The sequence below is a fragment of the Macaca thibetana genome, chromosome 2 (genome assembly GCF_024542745.1).
Source record: "Macaca thibetana thibetana isolate TM-01 chromosome 2, ASM2454274v1, whole genome shotgun sequence".
Taxonomy (NCBI): domain Eukaryota; kingdom Metazoa; phylum Chordata; class Mammalia; order Primates; family Cercopithecidae; genus Macaca; species Macaca thibetana.
This window is the reverse complement of record NC_065579.1, coordinates 119836499-119863972: the sequence shown is the minus strand read 5'-3', so window position 1 is coordinate 119863972 and position 27474 is coordinate 119836499. Positions and strand designations below refer to the sequence as shown.

General features: G+C 40.7%; 1 protein-coding gene across 21 annotated transcripts in view; it reads left to right on the top strand.

The window, feature by feature from the left end:
• MAGI1 (membrane associated guanylate kinase, WW and PDZ domain containing 1) overlaps nucleotides 1–27474 on the top strand; it is a 686305-nt gene that overhangs the window by 535633 nt on the left and 123198 nt on the right. For all 21 annotated transcript variants that reach the window (XM_050778525.1, XM_050778528.1, XM_050778527.1 and 18 more), the window contains 2 exons: nucleotides 8328–8447; nucleotides 23330–23536. In XM_050778525.1, coding sequence (XP_050634482.1) covers nucleotides 8328–8447; nucleotides 23330–23536 — 327 coding nt within the window. The remainder of the gene's footprint in view (nucleotides 1–8327; nucleotides 8448–23329; nucleotides 23537–27474) is intronic.

Genomic DNA, 27474 nt, shown 5'->3' with positions numbered 1-27474 from the left:
AGTGTCCTCCTCCTTTCCCTAATGACCTGTGCTGCTCCCACCCTACATACCTGGTAACCACTGCTTGATTCTCCATCTCTGTAGAATATGTGGAATACAAACGGAGTGGTCATACAGTGAGTAATCTTTGAGTCTGGATTCTCTTTCCCTGAGCATAATGTATGTGAGACTCGTCCATGCTGTGTGTATCTGTAGTTTTGCTGAGCAGTAGTTCTTTGTAGGGATGTGCCACAGTGAATTCATTCACCAAATGAACCACATTTGGTTGTTTTCCAGTTTTGGTTGATTATGCACAAAGCTCTTCTAAACATTTATGTACAGGGTTTTGTGTGAATATGTTTTCATTTCTCTGGAGTAAACATTTAGGAGTGGGATTGTTAGGTCATATGAGAAATTTATGTTTAACTTTTTAACCAACTGCCAAACTCTTTCCCCAAATGGTTGTACCATTTTGTATTCTTCCCAACAAGGCATAAGAGTTCTAGTTGCTCCATATTTTTGCCAGCATTTGGTATTACAGAAACATTTTTAAACCGTTCTAATAGGTATGTGGTGGCTAAGTATTTCCTTTTTACCTAAATATGTTTATTTATTTATTTATTTATTTTGAGACAGAGTCTCACTCTGTTGCCCAGGCTGGAGTGCAGTGATGCGATCTCGGCTGACGGCAACCTCTGTTTCCTGGGTTCAAGCAGTTCTCTGCCTCCGCCTCTTGAGTAGCTGGGAATACAGGCGCCTGCCACCATACCTGGCTAATTTTTGTATTTTTAGTAGAGACGGGGTTTCACCATCTTGGCCAGACTGGTCTTGAACTCCTGACCTCGTGATCCACCCACTTCGGCCTCCCAAAGTGCTGGGATTACAGGCGTGAGCCACTGCACCCGGCCTGTTTAATTTTTTTTTTTTTAATTAAATAAAATGTCTGTTTCACCACAAAAGGCAGTTTGATTTGAGGGGTAGATATTGAGTAAATCGTAGTGCTGATCATCATATATGGAAAAATTGTGCCAGAGGTAGGGTAACTGAGTGAATTTGGAGGACTAATACATTCTACTGGCCTCTAGCTCTGTCAACTAAAGAATGAACTGCATGAGGCTGTCCTGGATGTCTAACTGATACTCTGGATATTTACCAGATGCAAATGATTGTGTTAGAATAGGAAAATGATGATCTGTTCTTAATACGGAAGCAGTTGCAGTGACTGTCATTTTTTGAAGTCTTGTTAGGTTTTGACAAGCAAGACCCAGATTAATTTAACAGCAGGTGATATCGTGGAATATTGACAGTTTAATCTTTGTGGGCCGATTAGTTTTCTTTAATAATCTGGCCATAAGACCATTTGGACAGTTACTGAGTGAGATCTCAACATCTTGAAACCGGATGGCTTTGGGAACGTGAAGCAGTAGGAAATGGCTTATCAGAATTTCACCAGTAAGATTTTTCTTTTTCTACCTCAACTGGATTTTTCAAGAGAATTTCTAGAATAAAAAGATAGAGTGAACAAGTTCCCAGTGCAGTTTCCTTTTTGTAGTCATGGTTTGTGGATTTTAGTGATAAGGAAGGTCACTTTCTCGTTTCCTCAGCAGGAGTCTCTGAAGCCAGATACACTGCAAGTTTATGAACCATAAAATGTGCATAAGAAGCAGGTAGCCACTCAAGCTTTACTGGGTGAACTTTGAGGGCACTGCTAATTCATTCTGAGACACTCACTAGGACATAGCTCAAATTAATTACTTAAATTATGATCCAGTGGTGGGAAGGGTTGATATTATTCACTATTCTAGTACAAATCTTGGAGGTACTTAAATACTTGAAAAGGACCCTATTTAAGTGATGAGCAGTTTGAGATTTAAAAATAAAATCAGGTGGAAAAATAGTACCACTTTCTCAAATCTACTTGTAGTATATTCCTATTCATCGGTAAGGCAAGTAAAGTATTGTTGACCTTGAGGCTGGCTTTCTAAGAGATGCGAAACCTTGGGACATTGTTTGTGTGATTCAGCTGGAGTCTATAAGTCTTTTGCATGTTTTTTGTGAGGACTACATTACTATTGAAGATACTTGGGTAAAATACCCAAGAATCAGGTCTTAAAATATTTCTTAGATAATGATTTCATTCAGTTTATAAAATGCCAAGACAATTACCTGCCTACTGATACCATTCAGAGCATGAGAAGTGTGTATAGAAGGAAACCATCATTTCATCTCTTCCCATTTCTGAAGTCACCTTCCTGAGGTGGCTAACCACTCTTAAGGGTATAGTATTATTATACCCATTTAACTATGTGAACTCATAAAACTCATAAACTTGTAAAACATGCCATATTCTGTTTTTCAATGAAATGCAGTGATAGTTTACATCTTATTCTGTAACTTGTGTGTATCACTTCAATGCACATTAAAGGTATTCCTTCAGGTAACTGCATGTAGATTTAACCATTCTTTTTTTTTTTGAGATGGAGTCTCGCCTCTGTTGCCCAGGCTGGAGTGCAGTGGCGCGATCTCAGCTCACTGCAACCTCCGCCTCCCTGGTTCAAGTGATTCTCCTGCCTCAGCCTCCCGAGTAGCTGGAACTACAGGCGCCTGCCACCATGCCCGGATAATTTTTTGTATTTTTAGTAGAGATGGGGTTTCACTGTGTCAGCCAGGATGATTTTGATCTCCTGACCTCGAGATCCAGGCGCCTCGGCCTCCCAAAGCGTTGGGATTACAGGCGTGAGGCACTGCACCTGGCCAATTTAACCATTCTTTACCATTTACCATTACATAGCTAAAACATTTTCCCAAGGGTGGATCAACCATTTTTCATTCGATCATTTCCATATTCTTGGATACTCATTTTTTTCAAAGCATATGAGAGGTTTTGTTTGTTTGTTTGTTTGTTTGTTTTTAAGAGAGGTTTTCTTTTATCTGTTTGAGATGTCATGCTGTTTCGGGTAAGTATGTTTCTTGTTCTTGAGTGCTAGAAGTTGTTTGGGACATGGTACTGGATGTAGTGTAATGAAGGCAACTCAGACATTCTCATGGTTGAGAGCTGTACTGACCAGTCCAGTAGCCAGTAGCCACATGTGGCTATTTAAACTTAAAGTCATTAAGATTAAATAAAAGTTCATATTCAGTTTCTCAGTCACACTGGCCAGCCACTTTTTAACAGCTACATGTGGCTAGGGGCTACCATGTTAGACAGCACAGATGGAACATTTCCATGAAGACAGGTTCCATCAGACAATGATGGTTAAGGATGAGGGATGCTGCCATCAGATTACCTGCATCCAGACAGATCACGGCTCTGCCCAACTTGTTACATAACCTTGGACAGGTTACTTCTCTGAGTCTGAGCTTCCTCATCAATAAAATGAGGGTAATAATAATCCTTACTTCTGGGTTTCTTGTGAAGATTATATACGATAATAGTACTGATTAAGTGCTTAACACCTTGCTTGGGACATAAGTGAACATCTGAGAAATGGAAGCTATTATTTTTTTCCCAGTGCTATATATTTTTTTCTTTTTTGGGGGGTTGGACACTGTGTTTATTATTAGCTTAAAGCTAATAACTGCAAGATATTGTTGGCCCAATTTCTAGCTAGAGAAACAGAAGGCAGTATTGTAGGCTAAGGAAAATCCCAGTTTGTCAGCCCGGTGGCTTTTTTTTTTTTATTTTTATTAATATGCTGTCCCTGAGAAACATGGTTGAATTTGTTTTACTCGTCTTCTGTCAGGAAGTAACCCTTCTGGCTTTGTTAGAAGCATGGTTTGTAATAATTGTACCCAACCCAGATGGCTCCTGAAAACCCTTTGAAATGCCATCTGCCAGGCGTGTGTCCAGCCAGCAGCCTGTCATTCTGCTACAAGAAAAGAGAAGGCGGGGTCCCCTCCCTGGGTCCTTTTCTCCAAAGCATCGCTGAATGGAGCCTGGTCAGGCTGGCCCAGACCCAGGGCAGGCTGCTCAGAGGATAGCTGGGAAACCTCCTGCTAGCCTGAGCATGGAAAGGTTTTGTCTGGGTAATAAACCCTGAACGGTTTATGGGTGGAGACCTGCCCGCCCACCCACTCCCTTCCCCTGCTGCTCTAAGGCATCCTAAGCATATTTATTTACATGGAAAAATGGGATCTTAGTTTCATGTTTCCTCTGAAATCTAGCATTTTTGACATTCTTGATTATTTTGAATCCTCTCAGGAAATTAAGACCCCAGGGTGATATTGTCTTTAAGGTAAACCTGATAAATTGGATCTGAAAACATCATTGAAAGAATGGCAAAGATGGCTGCAGAAGGAGAAGAAAATCAACGTTGTCTGGTTTGGCAAGACTATAAAACTCAACACATTTTTTGTTTTGTTTTATTTTGTCCTCATTTTTTTTTTTTTTTGAGATGGATTAAGTTAATGGAACTTTGGTATGGAGGCTGAATATGAGAGTTGCCATATAGAACATATTTAGGACAGATCCTTTCACAGCAACTTTCAAAGAGCTTCTATTCTTGCACTGCACTGGAATTCCCAGTGTGATGTAGACTGTTTGTGTTTTACAAGTAGCTGGCTGAACAGCTTTTTCACTTGGCTCCAAGACATCACACCCTCCTTTTTTGCTCCTATCTTGCTGGCTACTGCTGCTTAGTCTCCTTTGACGATCTTCCTTTTACTCCTATCTTCTAAAAGTTAAAAGTTCTTAGTGTTCACTCCAAACTTCTTGGCTTTTTTTTCCTAAACTCTCTCTGTAGATTTTATCTTTGTCTCTTACCTTCAGATGCCTTTGGTTTACTAATCAACTGATCACCCTTATTAAGTTTACATTCCACCCTCTACTCTCACCTTCAGACTTTTAAGATCAACTGTGCTCCAGCTCTTTGCACCTAGCTGTCTATTAGGCAGTTCAAACCTAACACGTCCAAAAGTAAACTTTTGATTTTCCCTTTTCCCAAAACCATTCCCCTCAGCCTTCTCAATCTCTGCAAATGGCACAGCCCATTTGCCCAGATCACAACATAAGTATTTCTGTCTTTATTCTTCTGTCTTTCTTACATACAACATCCAATCCATCAGCAAGTTCTATTAGTTCTGTCTTCAAAATATAGACCTAACATGGTGTGATGAGCTGACATACTTTGTTTTTAACTTTAATTTAATTTTAACTGCTGGGATACTTACGTAGGACGTGCGAGTTTGTTACATAGGTAAACATGTGCCATGGTGGTTTGCTGCATCTGACAATCCATCATGTAAGTATTAAGCCTCACATGCATTAGCTATTTATCCTGGTGCATCTCCAACCCCCTGATGCTCTCTGTCCTCCATCGGTGGGTGGCATGGAGAGCATCAGGATAAATAGCTAATGCATGCGGTGCTTAATACCTTGATGATGGGTTTTACTTTTAATATGTCTGTACTATGGACTGTACTGTAGCTCTTTAAAATACTCTGTTTGTAATAGAAATCTCACTGCTTCTTATCAGTGCTGTCCTACTATTCTAGTCCATATCTTGATTACCATTCACCTGGACACTATGGTAACCACCTAACTGGTCCCCCTGCTTCTATTCCTGTCCAACCCACCTTACTCTGCCAAAACGTGTTCTCCTTGAAGTCAAAGAGCTTTAAAAAGGAAAACCAAGCCGAGTGTGGCGGCTCATGCCTGTAATCCCAGTAATTTGGAGGCCAAGGTAGGAGGACTGCTTGAGGCCAGGAGTTGGAGACCAGCCTGGGCAATATAGTGAGACCCCCCCCCCCATCTGTATTAAAAAAAAAAAAATTAGCTGAGTGTGGTGGCACATGCCTGTAGTCCTAACTACTCAGGAGGCTGAGGTGAGAGGATCTCTTGAGCCCAGGAGCTGTGATTACTCCACTGCACTCCAGCCTGAGCGATAGAGCAAGACCTGTCTCTAAAAAGAAAAATAAAAGAAAAGCCAAATCAAGGCACCCCCTTGCTCAAAACCATTCTAAGAATGGCATTCCATTATCCTTAGAATAAAATATGAAGTGTTTTCTGTGGCCTACGTAATCTTGCCCCTTGCTTTCGTTTCCAGCCCTTTTTTCATCACTGTACTGCAACCATGCTGGCCTTTCTGCCCTTTCCTCGACACACCAGATCACACCTGTATCAAAGCCTTTGCCCTTCCCTCTGCCTGGATGCATTCCCCATCACCTTTGCATTCGCCAGGCTCTTCCTCATCACCTAGCTAAAATAGCTTCCCTACTTCTCCCTTGCTTCCTCCCTCCATGACACTGTCTAAACCTTTAACCTATGTTGCTCCGAGATACCTTCTGATCCTTCAGTCTATAGAAGAATGATTTCCTCCTGACACTATATGCTGTATTTATTTATATACATATTTGTTTTCTGTGTCTCACAGTAACATATAAATTCCACGAGGGCATGAGCTTTGTCTTGTTCACAAGTGTTTCCCCAGTGCCTGAACTAGTGCCTGGCATATGTTGGGGCCTCAGTAAATATTTGTTGAATAATGCCATGGCATTATTCATGGCAATATGTAATGCCATGAATACACACACACATACATATACAGATATATATATAAAATAACAGATTATTATAGTGGGATTTGAACAGTAAGATTCCATCAATTAATTCTAACAAAAACATAAACTATAATGTCTACTAAAAATTTTTGAGCAAAGCCTTCAGAAAGGATTATCTCATTCAATACACACAACAAACTTATGGATTAGGTGCCGTTGTTGTCCCTATTTTGCAAACAAGGACACTGAGAAATAGTAGACACTAAGGAACCTGTCCAAGACCACAAGTTGGAGAGGTAGACCATGAACCTAGCATTCCCGCTCCAGATCACTGCTCTTTAACAGTATGTGATGCTGTCTCTATGTTTCCTGTGCCTGACACTTGATATGTAAATTTAAAAGTTGTGAACTACCTCAAGGGATTTGTCATCACCTGCCAGGGGAGGCACGAAATGGGGACAAATTAGGAAACAGCGTAAGAGTATCTGACTTCTTTAACCCCAAGGCTCTAGCATGCTGATTATGAGAAGCAAACATCTATAATATAACCATTATATGCCCAATTTGTAGCTATTTAAAATATTCGGATTTCAGATAGAAGAATTGTGTACACTAAAAATACATTTTGCCGGAGTAACGTGTGTAGTAAGTGTTGAGTGTTTTTGACTTATGAAAATTATGAATATCCAGTATAGGTGTGGATGCGGTCATTCACATGGGCAAATGATCAGAGACTGCACAGCGCTAAGAACTTTAGGGCCACTAGGCACATACAGTTGGTTATTTAATTCCTAGGCATAGGGAAATATCCTTGCTTATTATATGGGAAAACATTGATGTTAAATCACCACCACAGGTAATAATGCCTTGCAAAATGAGCTCTGTTGAATGTAACAGCAGAAATCACATTTTTTGCTCTCTCTCTTTTTTTTTTTTTTTTGGTCTCATAATATTTAACATAGGCTCCTAGTACACGGTACATAGTTGCTGCTTGGCTTATTTTCCTTTCTTGACTAATGTGTAAACCACAGTCTGCTCATTGCTTCTACTTTGTTGACTGAGATTGGGCTAAAATGTTAGATCCACAGCCCAGCACCTGAGCTAGGTGACTTTTGTTCTCTGGATGCTCTGCATGATTTCATAAGAGGAAGTGTTACATTTGTCAGCCACTGAGAAGATGACCAGATTAATTCAGGGGGAGAATTTTCTAGCAAATGCAGTGTCCTTTCTTCCTAGTCAGAATTCATGGATGGCCTCTTTTTGCCAAACATATTAATTACATGAGGAGCAGCAGCATTTTAATCGCTGGGAGATGTCCAACCACAGATCTTGGGCAGTCAGATTTCTCTAGTGATGTGTTTATGCAGCAGGTGTCATTTTCTTTAAAGAGCTTTGGAACTTGCCGGTTGTATTGAGGAACACAAGAATTTCAAGACCTGTGATAAAAACACAGACCCCTTAGGATCTGAGCTTAAGGTGGATACATTTTTAGTATTTACTAGAGTCCTAAAAGCTGCTGACTGTGAATGTTGTCTGTATAAAATCCAGTTCACCTTTTCTATTCAGTGCATTGTCAAAAATGGTATAAAACTCTCTCTAGGTGACCCAGCTGTGCTTGTTTTTCTCTCTCTCCCATTTGGGGTTCCCAGGCACTAGAGTGTGGCAGTGAGAATGCTATTGTGTTGTGTTAGAAAGAAGTTGCCTTTACCATGTCCCTGTCTGGACAGATGAGGCGGCAGAGTCTTAGGTACGCCAGCTTACTAAACAGGTTATTTTAATTACACCTGGATGTGGAACTTCCTGTTTTAGTTGACTGATGGTTTGTTGTGCCTTTGTATTTTCTGCTACAGGCACAACCCGATCTCCCAGAGAAGGAGAAGTGCCTGGCGTGGACTATAACTTTCTGACTGTGAAGGAGTTCTTGGACCTCGAGCAGAGCGGGACTCTTCTGGAAGTCGGCACCTATGAAGGTGAGTTACTTGTATGACAGCATAAAAAGCTTCTCTCCTGGGTACTTCAGAGGAGCCCAGAGCCATGCGGGCAAAAATGTTTTGTGGAATCTGGAGGTCTAAACAAATAACAGGAGATTGCAGTTCACTTTAATATGACGAATAATAGCTAAAGTCTGTGGAATAAGGCTTTGTGGAGCTCTTTAAAAATAGTTTTTGTTTTTCTCTAGGAGTTTTCTTTTTTAATTTACCTATTCAAGTGCGCAGGTGTGTTTTGTTTTTTAATATGGACATGTGTGGTATTAGAAAAGAAGGAAGAATCATGGTTAATCACAAAATGTGACCCTATAAGTAGTGTTGTTTTAATCTTGAAGAAATAAAATGTCACTTTCCTACCGATTGATTTTTAATGTATTTTTATGTGATTCATAAAGCAAACTGTTTTTGTTTGTTTGTTTGTTTGTTTTGAGATGGAGTCTCGCTCTGTCACCCAGGCTGGAGTGCAGTGGCATGATCTCGGCTCACTGCAAGCTCTGCCTCCCAGGTTCACGCCATTTCCCTGCCTTAGCCTCCCGAGTAGCTGGGACTACAGGCGTCCGTCACCAAGCCCGGCTGATTTTTTGTATTTTTAGTAGAAACGGGGTTTCATCGTGTTAGCCAGGATGGTCTCAATCTCCTGACCTCATGATCCGCCCGCCTCGGCCTCCCAAAGTGCTGGGATTACAGGAAAGCAAATTATTTTTAAAATATGTACTTAAGTAATCTGCGTATACCTGTCTCCCACCTGCCTAATTTAGGATTCAATATTATAAATAATCTGATTACTCTTCTGAAGTTGATATCAATACAGACATGCATGTGCATGTGCATATATACATGTGTGTATACATGTGTGCATGCATGTTGTATGGATATTCCCATTTCTTCCCTGTTTTCCCCAAAAGGCAGTATACAGTAAATGCTGTTTGGTACCTTGCTCTTTTTGTTTAACAATATGTCTTAATAGGTCATTGCAATTCGGTAATAAAGCACTTCTGGTTTTCTTCTTGAAATATAATTATAAAAATTTTATTTCCTTTGTGTGGGCATACCATAATTTATTTAACCACTTCCCTCTGAACAAATATTTGAGTCAATTTCAATGTTTCATATTTCTAAACACTGCTGAGTTGAATGACATGAATGTATCATTTCACATAGGTGCAAACATATCCGTAGGATCAGATCCCATTGCTGGGTCAAAGCCGAATGTGGTGGAAAAAGTCATGTTTTTCTGAAAACAGTATTATAGCTTGATTACTTTTTGGAGTGTTATTATTGTTTGAGGCAGAAGTGGCACAATCATACTATTAACTAGGACAGATTATTAACTTGGTCAAGTTATTATGTGTATCTCTTTACTAACTCTTTAAAATTTGGATTTATTAGGCATTCACAGGAACATTTTAAAGATTAGGCATAAACATAAAGGGTAAATACAAAGTAGATTATTATTTTATTAGGGACATTCTAGCTTTAATGTGATAATTGCTCCTGTTATGGTGACTAACAGTCATATCATGATCATGAATCTTAAAGATGCTGTTTCTGGTTTGATATTCTTTGGAGAAGGGGAGGAGCATTGTCTTTGTACATACTGCTCGTTTCCAAATTGTGAATATACAGTAGACAGTGTATATTAATCAAACTCCTGCTCATGAAGTCAGGAATTTTTATTTGTTTGTTTTTGAGTATTGCTAACTATCAGTTGGCTTAGTTTCCTGAAACTACATGTTGGGATGTGACTGGGTGGCTGGTGGGCTGGGCAGGAGTCCGAGAATAATCGAGGTCTAGGAGTGTACAGAGGGAAGGGAGGGGGACTGCGGGAAGGTACAAGGAGCTTCTTCAACTTGTTGTCAGCATGCTGTCCTCACATGTTGTACATGTGAATTGAGCTAAAACTTCAGTGGCCATGGATAGAGCATGTGTGACTCCTCTTTGGTTAGCAGAGAGAGAATTGTCCTCCTCTGAAATCAGTTATGCCCATCTGGGGGGCTTCAGTCATCAAATATACAAAACATCTATTTGCATTTTTGGAGAGGCTGGGGTAGGAATGTTTGTACAAAGCAAAAGAGGATTGGGTCGGACAGGAAAAACTTGTGATTTAGGCTCCAATTTAACTTGAAAGATGGAAAGTAAACTCGCTTTATTCAATGTTAATGGAACAAATGATATATAGGTGGAGTCAGTTCTTTTTCTCATTTTATTTCATCATTGCAACAGAGGCAGCTATTATCTTCACTGAATTTTTAGATGGAGACACTGGAGCCAAGTGGCATTAAATAACTTTTTCAGAGTTGCACAGCCAGTTCTAGAATGCTAGAACAGGAACCAAACCCAGCTCAATGTGACTCTCAGATCCTACACTCTTTCCTAAAATCCCCAAGAATATCCTAGATGTAACTAAAAAGCTAAGGAAAGTAGCCATTAGTACGTGAAGCTAACTTCCTTGTGTGTAGCAACAGAGGAATGTTTTTCAGAAAATGTCTGATTGTCTTACAGAAAATGGTGCCTTTGTGAGTGTTGCATCGTTATTTTGGAACTGGAATTTTCTTAGGTGCAGGATTAATCTTTTCCACTTCTAACCCATTTGACTGTGCAGTGTTCTTCAACCTTTGGCCTATTAGCAATGAAATTTCCCTACCACATGAGATGGCTCATAAGTTTTTTTTTTTTTGGAAACAGAGTCTCACTCTGTCGCCCAGGCTGGAGTACAGTGGCACAATCTCGGCTCACTGCAACCTCTGTCTCCCGTGTTCAAGCGATTCTCCTACCTCAGCATCCTGATTAGCTGGAACTACAGGTGCATGCCACTGTGCCCGGCTAAGGTTTTATATTTTTAGTAGAGTTGGGGTTTCACTGTGTTGGCCAGGATGGTCTCAGTCTCACGACTTCGTGATCTGCCTGCTTCGACCTCCCGTGGTGCTGGGATTATAGGCATGAGCCACCGTGCCTGTAATTTTTTGGAACTGACCCGAGTATACTATATTGACTCTTAAAAACTGAGAGCCAAATGGAATGTTTATTAAATGCCTTATGCCCTCAGAGGAGTAGGGCTGGAAAGACATTTAGAGAACTTTCTCTGTCTTTGCCTCTCCTGGATAAGTCCCTTGATGGTGGCTGCTGTCTATTGGTGGACACTAACAAGCTTGCAAGCCCTGCTGTCACACTGCCTGAGTTTGATTCTCAGCCCTTTTGCATTGAGCTGTGTGCCCTCCGGCAAGTTACTTAATGCTCCATGTCTCCATTTTCCCATTGGTAAAATTAGGATAATAATAGTGCTTCCTCAGAGGTAGGGCTAAATGAGACAATAATTGGAAAGGGCTTAGCAGAGTGTCTGACACATGTAAGCTCTCCATCAGCGTTAGCTCTTGTATTTACACGCACCTAGTTCTAAATTGCTCCCGTAGTGGATCCCTTTCCTCTCTACTAGTCAGTAAACCAGCAGATTTGCCAGTGAAATGTCTTTATTTACTTCCCAGGTACTCACCTTATTTTTTACCCTCCTGAAATTGCTTTCTCCACACCTCTACTGGTTCCAGAGAGGAAAAGTCTACCACAACAACACAAAGCACTCTTTAAAGCACGACATGTATAAATGTTTAAGTAACAGTAATAAGCGTACATGATGGAATAGTTCCTACAGTAAAAGACTTAAAACTAGCTAAGTCCTAGTTGCTTCCCCTCTTCCATATAGGTAACCATTATTAAAGATGCTAGTGCAAATGTCTGGAAAACTTATATGTACACAGCATATATGTATATCTTGTTTATTTCACTCTGGTATTGCCCTTTGCCCTTAACACAGCTTGGAGATCTTTCCACATTACCCCATACAGTTTCACCTCATTCTTTATAAATGCTGCATAGTATCCCAGTGAATAAGTGTGTGTGTGTATGTGTGTGTGTGTGTGTGTGTGTATGTGTGTATATAAAACTTATTTAACCAGCCCTCTGCAGATGGACATTTTAAATGTCCCCTGCCTTACCTCCCCCTTCTGTTTTTGGTGGTGGTGTTATAAACAGTGCTTCAGGTATCTTGTTATACAATTATGAGCATAACTGTAGGGTAAATTTCTGGTAGCACAGTTTTAAAGCAAGCCTTTTAATGCATATATAATTTATTTCAACAAGTATTTATTGAGCATTTATTTCAGGCCAATAATCTCTTCTTAGTTCACATGGTAAACCAAGGATAGAGCTGGGATTCAAATTCAGGTACTCTGGCTGCAGAGTCTATACTCTTCCCCCGCTCAGTCTTGTAAGGCGGATTAAACATAAACAATTTTGTTGGGCATGGTGGCTGACACCTATAATCCCAGCACTTTGGGAGGCTGAGGTGGGAGGATTGCTTGAGCTCAGGAGCTCACAGCCAGCCTGGGCAACATGGCAAAGCCCATCTCTACAAAAAAAAAAAATACAAAAAATGAGCCAGGCATGGTGACGTCCACCTGTAGTCCCAGCCACTCGGGAGGCTGAGGTGAGAGAATCACCTGATTCTGGGAAGTTCGAGGTGCATTGAGCCACGATCACACCACTGCACTCCAGCCTGGGCAACAAGAGTGAGACTGTATAATATTTGAACGAATGAATGAATGAATGTAAACAATTTTAAGAAAAGTGATGAATGGGTCGGGTGTGGTGGCTCACACCTGTAATCCCAGCACTTTGGGAGGCCAAGGTGGGCAGATCATTTTAGGTCAGGAATTCGAGACAAGCCTGGCCAACATGGTGAAACCCCCTCTCTACAAAAAAAAAATACAAAAATTAGCTGGGCTTCGTGGTGCATGCCTATAGTCCCAGCTACTTGGGAGGCTGAGGTGGGAGAATCACTTGAACCCAAGAGGCAGATGTTGCAGTGAGCCGAGATTGTGCCACTGCACTCCAGCCTGAGTGACAATGTGAGACCCTGTCTCAAAAAACAAAAAAAAAAAAGAAAAAAGAAAAGTGATGAACGTTCTGAGAGAAACTACACAGCGCTCCAGAAGCTTATAGGAAGGGCACACCATTTCTTCTAGTTTTGGCAGACACCCTGGAGGAGGCGAAGCTATGTGAGGACTATATTTCTGCCACTTTGGGTCAGGTGAGAGGCTGGGAGATGGTGTTTGAGTTTAATAGTCGGCATGGGTGGTGGGGCCTGAATCCACAGAGAGTGATGTGATGATGAACCAAGAGAGGGTTAGAAGGGTGGCTTCTAGAAAGGGGAGGGAAGCAAGCACACCCTGTTTCCCTTAGAACCACTGCTGTCCCATAAGAACTTCTTTCCTTGCTGGTAATGTTCAATATTCTGTACTGTCCAGTACGGCAGCCGGTAGCCACCTGTGGCTCTTGTGATTGAGAAACTGAGTTTTAAATTAACTTTAATTCAATATAAACTCATTTAAATGTAAGTAGCCACACATGGCTGGTGGCTCCAGTTTTAGAGTCAAAGCTTCTGAAAGGAAGGTTAAGGACCTGCTCAGCAAGATCTTCTCTGTCCTCACAGCTGACTTCACAAAGCAAAGCATGTCTTAAGAGTTAAGCTCCTTTCAGAAAGAAGCATCATTTTGATCCTCCCAAAGAGGATGTTATGCAAAGGAGTGATGATCTTCTTTTGTGGATACATTCTTTGACAGGCAAAATACAGACAAATAGAGTGAACCAGTGAAGCCTCAAGGCCCAGTAACCTTTAGAATTCTCTTTCAAGCCCAATATTTGCTTGATTGAGATTGGTAGGGATGTAGGACTTTACAGCTGGAACTGCAGTAAAGTTAGTTTCTTCAGATAATAGAACTGAGTTCCAGAGAGAGCTTGGTTTAAGATACTGCAAGGAATTAGGAACATAGCCTGGCCAAATGTTGCAGGACTGGGATGCTTTTATTTCCCTGTTGCCTGAGAAGTAATGCTTCTTTTGTGGCCTCAGTTACTAGTTTGTGAGTTCATTCATGTATTTATTAAAGATAAAATGCTGAACAAAAGCAGATATGGTTGTGGTCACTGTCTTTATGGGTCTTAACTGTCTAGTGGACAAGACACATTATTTAAATAAAGAAATAAATATCCAATTTTAAGTGTGCAAAGGTCTTTAAAGGAGACCATAAGATGGGGAGAGTGGATGTCTATGGAATTGAGAAAAGGTACCCCTGTAGAAGTAGTAATTGAAGTGAGGTCTGGTGGGTGAGCTGGAGTTAGGTTGCTGGATTTCGCAAATAAAAACACGGAACACCCTGTTTTGCATATCATCTGGCAACACCAGTTGGAGTTGGCTTTGGACCACATTGGTGATGGTGGTGGTAAATAGTCAGCTGAATCTAGAGATATTTATGTGAAAAGCTGAATTTGTTAATGTATTGGTTATTGTGAGAAGGAGGTAGAAAAGACAGATGATGGTAATCCTGCTAAGATGACTCCTAGTTTCTGTCTTCTATAACTAGATAGATAGTGGTACCATTTGTGAAAATTAAAAAATACTAGAATTGGGGTAGGTTTGACGGGCAGAGGCTCCATCCTGAAACTTTCTATCCCCCCCAGCAACTGTAACACTGAGAGTTGCATATACTTCCAGCAGAGTAGAGCCCCTTCCTAGCTATGTAAGGAATCTGATTATCACCCCTCACAAGGCATAGAAGTTATTAGTAGAGTTTGTCATTGATTTCCACTTTATAATTTGAACCAGCTCCTCATTCTGCCACTGAACAGAATTGGCATCATAGCAAGGCAAAGAAGACAAGAATAAGCACATCTTTCCAACTTGGGCCAACTTCCTAATTGTGGCACCAAGCTGATTTATTTGATATGGTGCTTAAAATAAGTCAGCGGAACCATTTCCCTTTTCCCTTGCTTTTCTTGTTTGTCTGTTGACATTTTTGCTCTGCAAGACAGGTCACTGCCTCAGCCATCCCTTGGGACTTCTCTAGGAGAGAGTTTACAAGGAATGAACTGTTCAGTGGAGGGTGAGGGTCCAGACATGGCTGTTTTGCAAATGCCTCTGTGTAGAAGAGGCTGATTACACACTTTGGGCATTGCAAAGGTTTTCCTTCCGCGTAGAAGTGCAGTGCCAGGGTGACATTTCAAACTGGAGTTATGGGTTGCATATTTCTGCATGTTAATTAGGAAGAGGATGTCAGCATTCAATAATGTTGTTGTTTTGCTTCCTAGAAGGTCTGCAAAAAGGCAGCTGCCAATGGTTTAATTTTTGGGGACACAGAGGTAAAACAGGGGTGAAGAGAGTTCTTGTTTGTGGTTAAAGAAAACGAGACTGTCTGGAGTCCTGTTCTTTGGCAGGCCTTAGAAGCAGTCTGTTGTGATGAGCTCTGTTGGCAAACTCTGCCGTGGAATGTTCTCTGTTGATAATGAAAGTGACCAGATGAAATCTGTGCTATAATTGGCTGTTCTTCTGCTTATGAAGATGGGGAGGCTGGAGAAGCTTTCTTTAATTCCCTGCTTAGAGATCCCCAAAGATTCTTGGAGTTAAAAGCATAGATGTCAGAGACAGACTAATCTGTGTTTAAATGCCAGTCATCATTTTTGACTTGTGTGAATATCAGTTTCTTTATGTGAAAATGGTAATATTGATGCCTTTTTTTTTCTGTAAGATTGTTTATGAAGATTAGAATAAGTGAATATATGGGTAGTGATAATCGGTGCACAATAAATGTAACTTTAAAAAATATTGTTATTTGAATATGTGTTTTGATAATACACTCTTCTACACGTTAACCCTATTATCTGTCTACAACATCAGGCCTGACTGGAGACTGCCGGAGTTTATTATAGGCTAACATTGTGCCAAGCACAGTGCTGGGTGCTTTATACACATTGTCTAATTTAATCTTGACAAAAACCCTATTAGGTTGCCATGATTTTTATCTTTATCCTATGTGAACTGAGGCTGAAGACAGAGAGGTCCCTTATGTCACTCAGGGTCATAAATCTCTTATATTGTCCTCTTTGATCTGGTATTAGAAGCCAAATGGCACTGGCAAGGACAAACTGCTAATTATAGGACAGTGGTGTATTGCCCTTCTGTGCGTGAACATCGTATTTTTGTAGGGTGGGGCAGGTAGGAAAAGGAAGAGTAAAAAGAAAGGATTGCAGTTTTGTGAAGGAACTATCGTGTGCTGAGCAAGCAAGTAGCAAAGTGAAGTGAGGCAGATCTTGGTAATTCAGATGTAATTGATGGACTGGAAAGAAAGTGTTGTGAGTCATGCTATTAAAAACTGGATCCACAATACAGGTTTTTAGGAGGATCCCAGGCTGGAATTCATGTGCACGCTCTGCACTTATTCATTTACTCATTCTGCAGTGAATTACTGGGTAATAGTATGTGCCTGGCACTGTGTCAGGCCTGAGAACACAGTGGTACCCAAAATCAGATGTGGCCCCTGGCCTCTTGGAGCTTATAGTCTAGAGGTGAAGACTGGCACTAAATAATTAAACAGTCTGCTATGTACAATAAAGGGCATTAGGAAGGGGAGGTACATGGTTCCTTGAGAACATATAAGAACTGATAAGGACAGCTTTGATCTAGTCTTTGGGGTCAGAGATACTGTTGCTGAGGATAAGCAGGCAGTAACAGGGTGAGGAGCAGAGGGAGGAGTGAGTGCAAGAGCTATGAGGTGGGGAAGGGGGCACAGTTTACATGCTGGGGGCCAAAAGGCAACCAGTGAGGTCAGAGCAAAAAGAACAAGGTGAAGGCAATCAGGACAAGTGCTTGGAGAGTGGGCCTGGGGCAGACCACTCAGGACCTTGAGGCCAAGGCAAAATCAGATATGCTGGATGTCCATGTATTCATGTACTCTATACATATTTGCAATATACATAAAGAAAGTAAGGTTTTTGTACCCCTCCCCCCCAAAAAAAAACCATTTTTGCCCCCTTGGGGGTCATATTGCCCCGGTTAAAAATGCATGCTGTAGATTCCCAGCCATGGGTAGTCACTACCATCCTGTTCTCGGGCTTATTTTCAAAAGCTTGTCTCGTAGGAAGAAGACAGACAAGTACCCCCAATTCCCACCCCCATCTACCCTGGACCAGCCATGTAACTCCATGGCAGGCGTTTCTGCCACTTTGGGCCTCTATGTTTGTCGTCTGCAAAAGAGGAATGATTTTCTGTCTCCCAAATGGCTTTGCTACACAAACAGTGATCCATGGATCTCAGGCCCACCCTGATCATTATTTAATGTAATTTAATTGTTTGCACATTGAAGCTTGACAAAACTGATGTATGCCATATAGAATGATTGCGAAGATCATGTTTCAGTCCAATTTTTACTTTGTATTTCCCATGCTTGGCATTAAAAAGGTTCTCTGTAAGGAAATGAATGAATGAATGAATGAATGAATGAATGAATAGTAAATTTGTATAATTTGAAAGCCATACAGATTTGGTTCATCCTAGCTTAAATTCCAGGGTTACAATCCTCCTTAAATATTTTATAAAGCTCTAAAAATTGATTCGCAGTGCCTATTACTTTTTAAATGTGTGTCAGAAAAATATTTTTTTTGGCTTTGTCCTGGCCAGAGATTGTGCTTCTTAATTAAGGCCAGCAATGGCTTCCTCTTAAGTCCTCCTTTGCCCTCCGCTTTCCTCCCTGGCCGCCCTCCCTGTTGAGTTTTGTTGTAGAACCAGTTCTGAAAATAGCAGCAGAGAGAACAAGTTTCCACTTGGGAGGGAGCCCAGCCACTGCAGGAAACGTGTGTTGGATAACGCAGAGCCTGTGGGACAATCAGGCACACGGCTCCTAGACACTGTGCAGCCTACCAAGTGATAGCCCCAATTAAGTTTTTAATCACTTATAATTTTTCAGATGATTTTTATTTAATACCATTAAGTAGCGCATATTGTCTGTGAGGTTTGTGTTTCTACATGGCTAGACATTGTAAGGTTTGTGTTTCTGCTATGGCTAGACTTTGCTTGATTGTGACAAGAGTGCAAACCTTTGCAGAAGGTGGAGTGTTTCTGGAAGGTTAGAGTCATGAACTCAAATGCCTGAGGGGCCATACGGGTCAGGTAAGAGGGTGAATAGTCTGCGTAAAGGCAGAGAAGATCAGTGGTGACTGTGGCAAACTGGAGCATACGTGACCCATCCTGCCCATTGCTGCACGGTAAGGACAGTTCGCAGCAGAATAAGACAGCCAGAGTTGAAATAAGACAGCCAGAGTTTTTGTCCAAAAGCCCAGGGCCAAAAGCAAGTCCTCCAAAAATCAATTCACTCAAAGGCTAATCTGTGAATTATTGAGGACTTTTTGAAGTTTGAGGTTTTCTTACATCTACTCATGCCTCTGCTCACGCCCCTGTATCTGCCCATGCCCTTGCATTGCTGCAGCCTTAGGGCACTGTTCTAGATGGGGTCCAAGATCTTAGTCTGCCAAGGGTCAGGCAAAACCAAGAGGGGGAGCAAAAATGTCTCTGCAGAAATCCTTGATTTAGTATGTTCATGTGAATTGGCTTTAGAGACATACTTGCTTTTCAACGTCCTCTATAAGAGATGGAGTCCCTGGAACCAGACTTTACACTTTGTCAAGCAGGGAATCCAGACTTCAACTAGAAGCTTTCTAATTTAAAATGTTGGTCACTAATCCAAATTATTTTAAAACAGTGGTGTATGACAGTTTGAACACTCTGCAGTTAGAAAACCACTAGACAGAAACTTTTCTATAAAGGTTGTAGGTTTCAGTATGGGAAATAAGAAATAGTGGAGAGATTTGGATAATAACAACACCGTCTCATATTTAACACCTTATAGTTTACAGAGTACCTTTGAAAACTCTGCGTTAGTTAACTGTCACAATCCTATGAGGTTACTACAGCTGGTGCTACCATTCCCATTTCACAGAGAAAGTACTAGAGAGACTGAGTGTAGAAGACTTGGTTATTTGGTTATTGACAGGTTTGCTTGCTTAGTGCTCAGTTACCATGTGTGGCACTTTGGATACGTGATCTCTTTGATCCTCAAAACAATGTAGTATGGGTGTCATTTTAAAGATTGGAAACATGCAATAGCAACTTTAGGTAGCATTTACCTACCCTCACCACAGTGGCAGAATTCAGCATAGGTTAAAGGCAGACCGTCTCATTTTGTCCTCCTAACAGCTATTCTAGGTGTAAACTAGGTTCTCTTAGAATCCCAAGTTAAAGGAGGACAAAGACTTGCCCAGAGTCCCACAGCTAGTTAGTTAGTAGTGGGCTTTCAACTCTGAGCTGTCTCTTCCAAGCCTTTTACCCCATGATATGGTGTGCCAAGGCTCTGCAGTGTTGCTCATGGGCCACTCATTAGATTAAAGCCAGTGAAATTGCTTATGTTTGACAGTTTATATCTTCTACAACAGCAGTTTCATATGGTTCAACCTAATATTATCTACTTTATCTGCCTCCACTCAATGTTAAACTAATTTTCAGAAACGGGAAACCATTGTGAACAAGTGGATTTTTCTGGGTTGTATGTAGTTGCATTGACAAATCTGCTATTAACTTAAGAAAGATTATTAACTTAAGAAAGATTTTGAACTTGAAAAGTGAGGATGGGTACCTAATGGAAAATTCACACATATATGTCAAATTTAAGTGGAACTTTTATTTTCCAAGCACTTATTATTTCTGCCATAAATGCAGATGTTGAAGTTTTAATTGACTTTAAATGATTAATAATTTTAGGAATGCTACTTCAGTTTAATGGCACTGAAACTGAGTGATATGGTTAGGAAATTATACATATAAAAATTATGAGGGAGGGGTTCCACATCTTTCAGTAGAAGTTTCTTATTTATAGACATTAGCCTTAGTTTAACATCAGACTCGAAAATGTACATGATGTCTTGATATAATAATGATTGTAAGGAATGAAAATTAAATTCATTAGAGCCTAGTCTCTCTCCTTTTTTTCTCACTGTGCAGATTATTTTTAAAATAGTTAACAATCGTACTTTCCTAAACTTCACTAGATAGTCTTCAGTTAATGAGAAAGTTAACAGTTTGGCCTAGTTACTTACACCTTCAGTGAAGGCATGAGACATCCTTTGATACAGCCTCCATAGAAATGCAAGATTAAGTGCATTTCTTGGTTGACACATGTGCTAATTTCTTCTTTGCTCAAGTGTTAGCCCCTAAAGACACGCGTGAGATGCCTTTCTTCAAGCTGATTCTACTCAGTTCCAGCGCCTTTAAGTTGAAAACCTGAAAGAAGATTTTTGAAGATATGGATAGATTACTTCCTATGAAAACACTTCAATGATTGAGTTGAATATAAGCCACCAGAATGTTCATATCAGGTTTCTACCTGGCACCCTTCAAATTTGAACATGGTGCTCTTTCATGTACTGCATTTAAAAAATGTGTATGTTGAGTTTTCCTGCTGATACAGACTATTACACTGCTCTCAAAGAAAATGGGTGTGTATCTCTATACATTTTGATGATTCAAAAAACGTTTTTAAAAACTATTAAATCTTTTTCTCTTAAAAAAGAAACCTTATTGCCAGGTGTGGTGGCTCATGCCTGTAATCCCAGCATTTTGGAAGGCTGAGGCAGGTGGATCACCTTAGGTCAGGAGTTCCAAACCAGCCTGGCCAACATGGTGAAATCCCGTCTCTACTAAAAATACAAAAAAGTTAGCCAGGCATGGTGGTGCATGCCTGTAGTTCCAGCTGCTTGGGAGGCTGAGACTCTAGAATCGCTTGAACCTGGGAGGTGGAGGTTGCAGTGAGCCGAGATGGTGCCATTGCACTCCAGCCTGGGTGATGGAGCAAGACTCCATCTCAAAAAAAAAAAAAAAAAGAAATCTTATTGATAAGAATAAAGGCCAATAGAAGCAATTTTTTTTTTTTATTTTTTTTTTTTGTGAGACAGGATCTAGTTCTGTCACCCAGGTTGGAGTGCGGTGGCACAATCTCTGCTCACTGCATCCTCGACTTCCCAGGCTCAAGAAATCCTTCCCTCTTCAGCACCCCCAAAGTACCCGGGACTACGGGAGAGTACCACCAAGCCCAGCTAATTTTTGTATATTTTTTAGAGATGGGATTTTACCATATTGCCCAGGCTGGTCTTGAACCCCTGAACTCAGGTGGTTAGCCCGCCTCAGCCTCCCAGTGTGCTGGGATTACAAGCATGATCTGCTGTACCCTGCTGAGAAATGAATTCTTTATCTCTATATCTCATGAAGACCAGGCTATTACTGTCTCCTTTTGCGTTTTTTTTTTTCTTTTGGTGCTTGTGTAATAAAATGTGTTTCTTATGTAGCTATGTACTGAGGTTAGACAATGGGGTTGGATCCTTGGGAAGAAAGAGTGTGTATAGGATTTATTATTATTTACAAATTCTGCTTTACTAAGCATAGAATTACAAACATTAGTTAGGATTGATTCAGTATCTCAAAATCATTTCCTATCTTCCTGGCCTTGTTCTGAAAGATGCGAAGTGGTAAATGGAGTGATAACATTCTAAGGTTGCCGGGCGCGGTGGCTCAAGCCTGTAATCCCAGCGCTTTGGGAGGCCGAGACGGGCGGATCACGAGGTCAGGAGATCGAGACCATCCTGGCTAACACGGTGAAACCCCGTCTCTACTAAAAAATACAAAAAAAAAACTAGCCGGGCGAGGTGGCGGGCGCCTGTAGTCCCGGCTACTCGGGAGGCTGAGGCAGGAGAATGGCGTAAACCCGGGAGGAGGAGCTTGCAGTGAGCTGAGATCCGGCCACAGCACTCCAGCCTGGGTGACAGAGCGAGACTCCGTCTCAAAAAAAAAAAAAAAAAAAAAAAAAACATTCTAAGGTTGATGTCTTTTATCATGTAGCCACTGAGTATTATTGTTATCAACTGTGTTTTTCAAACTTTGATCTTGATGAACCACCCTTTATGATTTTGTTCATATGGAGAACACGTATTATTTATTTAATGTTATCTTTAAAATAACTTTTAAAAAATAGCTTACTTTTTAACTTTTCAAAAGGAAACTCTTATTACTACCATCACTGTTATGTATTCAGCTGATTAATTTCTTATTATATAAAACTGTCTTTTTAAACTTCAAGTGAAAAATAAGTCAATTTTTTAAAGTATTGCTTTTTTTCTTAAATTCTAAAGGCAAACTTTGTATTGCTATCATAACTTACCAGTGAGATTTCTCTATGGCAAATTAAAAATATATGTTATCTATTAAAATAAAAAAATTAAAATGTAAAAATCTATATATGTACAAGTGAGAATCACATAGCACACTATAGAGGGACCTAAATCAAACTGGGAAAGAGTGGCTGAAAGTGAAGATGGGCCACTACTGGAAGAGTGACCCATACTGGGTGCCACCATTGACACAGGGTTTTCTGTTAAAACTTGGCAAGGGTTTGTTCCTACCCCTCACGACTCTGAGAGTCAAGCCTGCCATTCAGCTAAAGAGGCGCCACGTGGGCTTTACTGTCTTCTTTTTTAAATATTGCCCTGGTTCCCTCTTGACGAGTCCCCTTATTAACGGAAGGTGACCTCAACTTTTTAGGCCTGTAAGGATGCCGGCAGTAATGAATTTTTTATCTTCTGTGAGTCTTGCTCTAAATTGGATTCAGCATTATGCTGGTGCATATATGTAAAAAGATTGACCAATTGATATTCAAATGTAATGAGGAGGAAGGTTTACTATTCAGCATAGCCTCCTTTGTTTTTAGCCCTAGTAGGTTCTTTGCACTAAAACAATACAGCTTTCCTCTTCCCATCTGAAATCACTGTGTGTAGCTGGATAGGAAAGACATCTTTTCTAACCCACTCCAGAAATAAAATACAGTTTGTTCTGGTTTTCTAGTTTAATTTTTTTTAATGTGACTAGAGATTTGGATGTGAAGTCTTAAAAAAAAACAAAGTATTCCTTTTGAAACATGCAAATGTGTCTCTCCATCACCTAGGAAACTATTATGGGACACCCAAGCCTCCTAGCCAGCCAGTCAGTGGGAAAGTGATCACGACGGATGCCTTGCAAAGCCTTCAGTCTGGCTCTAAGCAGTCGACCCCGAAGCGAACCAAGTCCTACAATGATATGCAAAATGCTGGCATAGTCCATGCGGAGAATGAGGAGGAGGATGACATTCCTGAAATGAACAGCAGCTTTACAGGTAAAGGTCAGACCATGTTGCCCTCAATGGACCTGGGGAAGGGATGACAAGGAGGCTTTTGCATACAGTTTTGAAAAGGATGCTGTTCTCAAGAGGGATTTTGTAGGGTCGCCAAAATTCAAACTTGGACCACACAGTGCTTGCAGAAGAGATGGTCCTTTCCCTGGTCGTCTTTTCATGCCCCTTTACAGGAATATTTTAACTTCACCAGAATACCTTAAAGGAGCTGGGGGTGAATGTATGAAGAAGGAAAATGAGAAATCAGCACGGTTTCTTTCTCTTCAAAATGATATATGTGTATAAATAGCTGTATTTTGTTCATTGATTTTTTTTTTGAGGGGGGGAACTTGCAGCATCTCTATCATTATGGCTGATTGCTATGAAGCAAAATATGAGAATGTGTTTTATCAGTGTAATGTCAGTTGATGCTGTACAGAAGGCCAGCAGGACCCTCTTACATCTTTGAAAGCAGAGATATAATGGAAGGATATTATGTGCTCCGTTAACTTAAGCAAAATTGCTATATGCCTTAAAAGGGGGAAAGATGGAAAAGTAAAATTCTAACATTATATCCTATATATGCATTCTATATTATATAGCCTATGTATTACTGGCTATATATATATTTTATCTATATTCAGGGCTGTCTACCTCTGAGCTTAAGTATGTTGTATTTTATGAAGGGTTTATTATTATTATTATTATTATACTTTAAGTTCTAGGGTACATGTGCACAACGTAATTGTGAAGGGATTTTCAAGGACAAGGCCTTTGGGTAAGGCCATACAGGCTGATTACTGCACAACTCCAGGGGGCACCATTCACAGGGTATAATGTGTGTTCCCTGGAGGGCAGAGGTTGCAGTGAGCCGAGATTGCACCACTGCACTCTGGCCCGGGTGACAGAACAAGATTCTGTCTCAAAAAATATAAATAAATGAAATAATAATAATAATAATAATAATGATGATGTTGTGTGTTCCTTGGGTTAGTGCAGTGACCCAGAAGAGCTCAAGAATATTTTTTACTATATGAGGATTTGACCTTACACAGTAACTCCAAATGTAACAACTGAATAAGATAGAAGTAACTTCAGTCTATAGTGTTGTGCATTAGAAGAACACCTTGTTTCTTCTGTTATTCCTGTACTTAAATATTGTATTTAATATTTTAGAGTTATAGCTATGAATAAGTTATCCATTTTCAACATATGAGATTATCCGCTCCCATAGTGGCCTTTTCTCACGTTACCATACTTTGGTTATTGATTAGCATCAGCCCTGGGGAAGGGAGAGATTACTAGACTGTTTTCCCCTGTGCTGCCAACTCTAACAGAATATTTAGGAAAAGTTTCTTATTTATGAATGCTGTCTGCAACCTGAATGGGCCTCACTGAGATTTTTAAAATTTATTAACTAAGCTCAGAAGCCTACATTTTATCAAATGGCAATAAAAATTTTTGGATGAGTTTATTGTTATAGCAACTGGTAGCCCAACACTTGTGGAAGAAGCGTCAGGTAAAGACAGAAGAGATTTGTTTGTTATCCTGGCTTGGCTCTTGGTAGTTGTCTTCTTAGGAACATTATGCCTAACTCATCCATGTATAAAATGACTTGCTAGGATTAGGTCATTTCTGAGTTTCCCCTTCTAGCTGTATGAATTTGACTCCATGGAAATTTCTTATTTTCTCAATTAGAATGGGTTAGGCCAGTGCCTGCCCTATAGTTGTAATATCTAGAAGAAATTTGCCACCTTGTACCTATGTTTTAATTGAAATCAGCTGATTTCATTCATTTAGGAATCTTCCATATGTTTATAGTAGCCCTTACCAAAATGAAAACAGATCATGAAAACATGTTAACATTTCTTTCAAATAATCTCATACTTTAATGCCTTGATATTTTGATAAATAAGAATAGCAGGCCGGGCACGGTGGCTCAAGCCTGTAATCCCAGCACTTTGGGAGGCCGAGACGGGCGGATCACGAGGTCAGGAGATCGAGACCAGCCTGGCTAACACGGTGAAACCCCGTCTCTACTAAAAATACAAAAAACTAGCCGGGTGAGGTGGCGGGCGCCTGTAGTCCCAGCTATTTGGGAGGCTGAGGCAGGAGAATGGCGTAAACCTGGGAGGCAGAGCTTGTAGTGAGCTGAGATCCGGCCACTGCACTCCAGCCTGGGTGACAGAGCGAGACTCTGTCTCAAAAAAAAAAAAAAAAAAAAAAAAAAAGAATAGCAAATGATGGTATAACCTAAACCATAGTTGTGGTCACAGAAACAGAAGACCTTGGGGGTAGTGTGCAGCAGAACAGTTCTGCCAAGCAGATTGGGTGGTCCCCAAGAAGCTTGTGTGCCTGTATTTGTCCTTCATTTATTAAATAGATTTTTTGGTAGAAATAAGGAACAAAGTAGAGGTAGTTGACTGTAAGTCTAGATGCAGTTTCCTATTTCTAACTACTATCAATCTCTCTCTAGAAGCCATGCCTCAGAAAATCTGACCCCATAAAATCCCCACTTCAAATCCTGGCATCTTAGAACAGCTTGTGGACCCAGATCATCATTGCCAAAGTCAGTCTGATGATTAGTTTCCACACAAAACAGAAAGCTAAGTGGCACCTGATTGTGCTCCTCACGTTCTTGTCTGATACCAAGAAGGCCAGTAGGATGCACTGAGGAAAAAGTGGCCTTGAGATATGCACGTGATGGGACCTCTTCACAACGTATGGAGCATGTTGACTGTCCCCTCACTTATAACACTACACCTGCGACAGCTGACAATCTGTCATACGCTAACGCATGCTAGATCTTTCACATAATTAACACTACCCAGTCCATACGTATGTGAAACTAGTGGTGTCAAAGCATTTCATATTCTGAACCACGTTAAATAGGAATCCACCAGCCACTTTGCACGTAGAGTGACAGTGGCATAATGAGGTGTTGGTTCCTGCTTGGGCCAGCTATGATAAAGGCATGAGCATCATATCAAAATGTAGAAATATTATGGAGCCATTAAAATGATATTTACCAGGATATTTTTAATAACTTGCTGCTATTTCTATCTTAGCTGCCTTTTGCTTGAGTCTTTTGAAGAAGGTTTGTCTCAATAACATGCCTAAGTAACGCTGGGACTGTTTGCAGACAAAAGATCAGGGAGCCTACTGGCCAGAAGCATCCTGAGAAGGCAGCCCACCCCTCCTTTCTGCAGTCATTGATTAAGGCAGAAGCTGAGCAGTGGGCAGTCATCCCAGATGCTCACCGTGGAACTGACTGTGAACACAAAGCAATGGGAGAGTCTTCTACAAATTATGCCCAAATTATGGGCCTAAAAAGAGTCCTTGAGAAAGAACACTTCCTATATGGGCTTAATGAAGGTAGAGTTACACTGTTGGCCAAAACACAGTTATATACACAAAGACTTTTGCAAAAATACTGTGTTTTTTAGAGACACCTTAGAAAGTGTGTAACAAGGGCGGGGCACGGTGGCTCATGCCTGTAATCCCAGCACTTTGGGAGGCTGAGGCGGGCGGATCACCAGAGGTCAGGAGTTCAAGACCAGTCTGGCCAGCATGGTGAAACTCTGTCTCTCCTAAAAATACAAAAATTAGCTGAGTGTGGTGGCCGGTGCCTGTAATCCAAGTTACTCAGGAGGCCAAGGCAGGAGAATCAGTTGAACCCCGGAGGCAGAGGTTGCAGTGAGCCGAGACTGTGCCATTGCACCGCAGCCTGGGTGACAGAGTGAAACTCCATCTCAAAAAAAATAAAAATAAAAATAAAAAAATAATAAAGAGAATGTGCAACAAATCACTACAACTAAAAAAACTAAAAGTAACAGGTTCATTCATGAACACCTCTGAGAGACATCAAAACATTACTTAATCATGTTTCTAGGCTTTTTTCTTCCAATAATCCCTGATATTCGTAAACATTAGGTTGCTGA